General features: G+C 64.0%; 1 protein-coding gene across 1 annotated transcript in view; it reads left to right on the forward strand.

Moving 5' to 3' along the window:
- Positions 1–742, forward strand: part of LOC104386960 (retinal guanylyl cyclase 1-like) — a gene marked incomplete at its 3' end in the record, with an annotated part of 14,019 nt that extends 13,277 nt beyond the window's left edge. The window contains exon 14 of the mRNA XM_009995641.1: positions 568–742. Within this exon, the coding sequence (XP_009993943.1) occupies positions 568–742 (175 nt within the window). The remainder of the gene's footprint in view (positions 1–567) is intronic.
- Positions 743–949: the final 207 nt, after the last annotated feature.

Below are 949 nucleotides of genomic sequence, written 5' to 3' on the forward strand. Positions count from 1 at the left end.
TGTCCCCACCACTGGGAACACCTCCATGGTGGTCTCAGGGTTGGTTGGTCCAAGGTGGTCACAACCAACCAAAGCCCACGTCCCCAATCCCTTCCTTGTCCCCAGGTGGAGACCACTGGGGACACCTCCATGGTGGCCTCAAGGTTGGTCCAAGGTGGTCACGACCAACCAAATCCCATGTCCCCCTTGTCCCCTCCATCCCCATGTCCCCCATCCTTTCTTTGTCCCCTCTGTCCCCACCACTGGGAACACCTCCATGGTGGTCTCAGGGTTGGTTGGTCCAAGGTGGTCACAACCAACCAAAGCCCACGTCCCCAATCCCTTCCTTGTCCCCAGGTGGAGACCACTGGGGACACCTCCATGGTGGCCTCAAGGTTGGTCCAAGGTGGTCACGACCAACCAAATCCCATGTCCCCCTTGTCCCCTCCATCCCCATGTCCCCCATCCTTTCTTTGTCCCCTCTGTCCCCACCACTGGGAACACCTCCATGGTGGTCTCAGGGTTGGCTGGTCCAAGGTGGTCACAACCAACCAAAGCCCACGTCCCCAATCCCTTCCTTGTCCCCAGGTGGAGACCATCGGGGACGCCTACATGGTGGCCTCGGGGCTGCCCAAGCGCAACGGGAACCGCCACGCGGCCGAGATCGCCAACATGGCGCTGGACATCCTCAGCGCCGTCGGCACCTTCAAGATGCGCCACATGCCCGAGGCCGCCGTGCGCATCCGCATCGGGCTGCACTCGGGTGAGGACACGCCCCTCGGGGGCTCCCCCCTCCCCCCATTGGCCAAGGGTTGGCCACGCCCCTTCCCGGGCCACGCCCCTTTCCCCCGGGCCACGCCCTCTTTTCCTCCGTCCTCTCCCGATGGGCTGGTTGGGGGCCGGTCGACGCGACGGTCAACGCGAGTTGTCACCTCCCTTTGGCCGTTCCCACCCACTCCCACTGGCCACG

Source organism: Chaetura pelagica, unplaced genomic scaffold (assembly GCF_000747805.2).
Source record: "Chaetura pelagica isolate M959 unplaced genomic scaffold, ChaPel_1.0 scaffold824, whole genome shotgun sequence".
NCBI lineage: Eukaryota > Metazoa > Chordata > Aves > Apodiformes > Apodidae > Chaetura > Chaetura pelagica.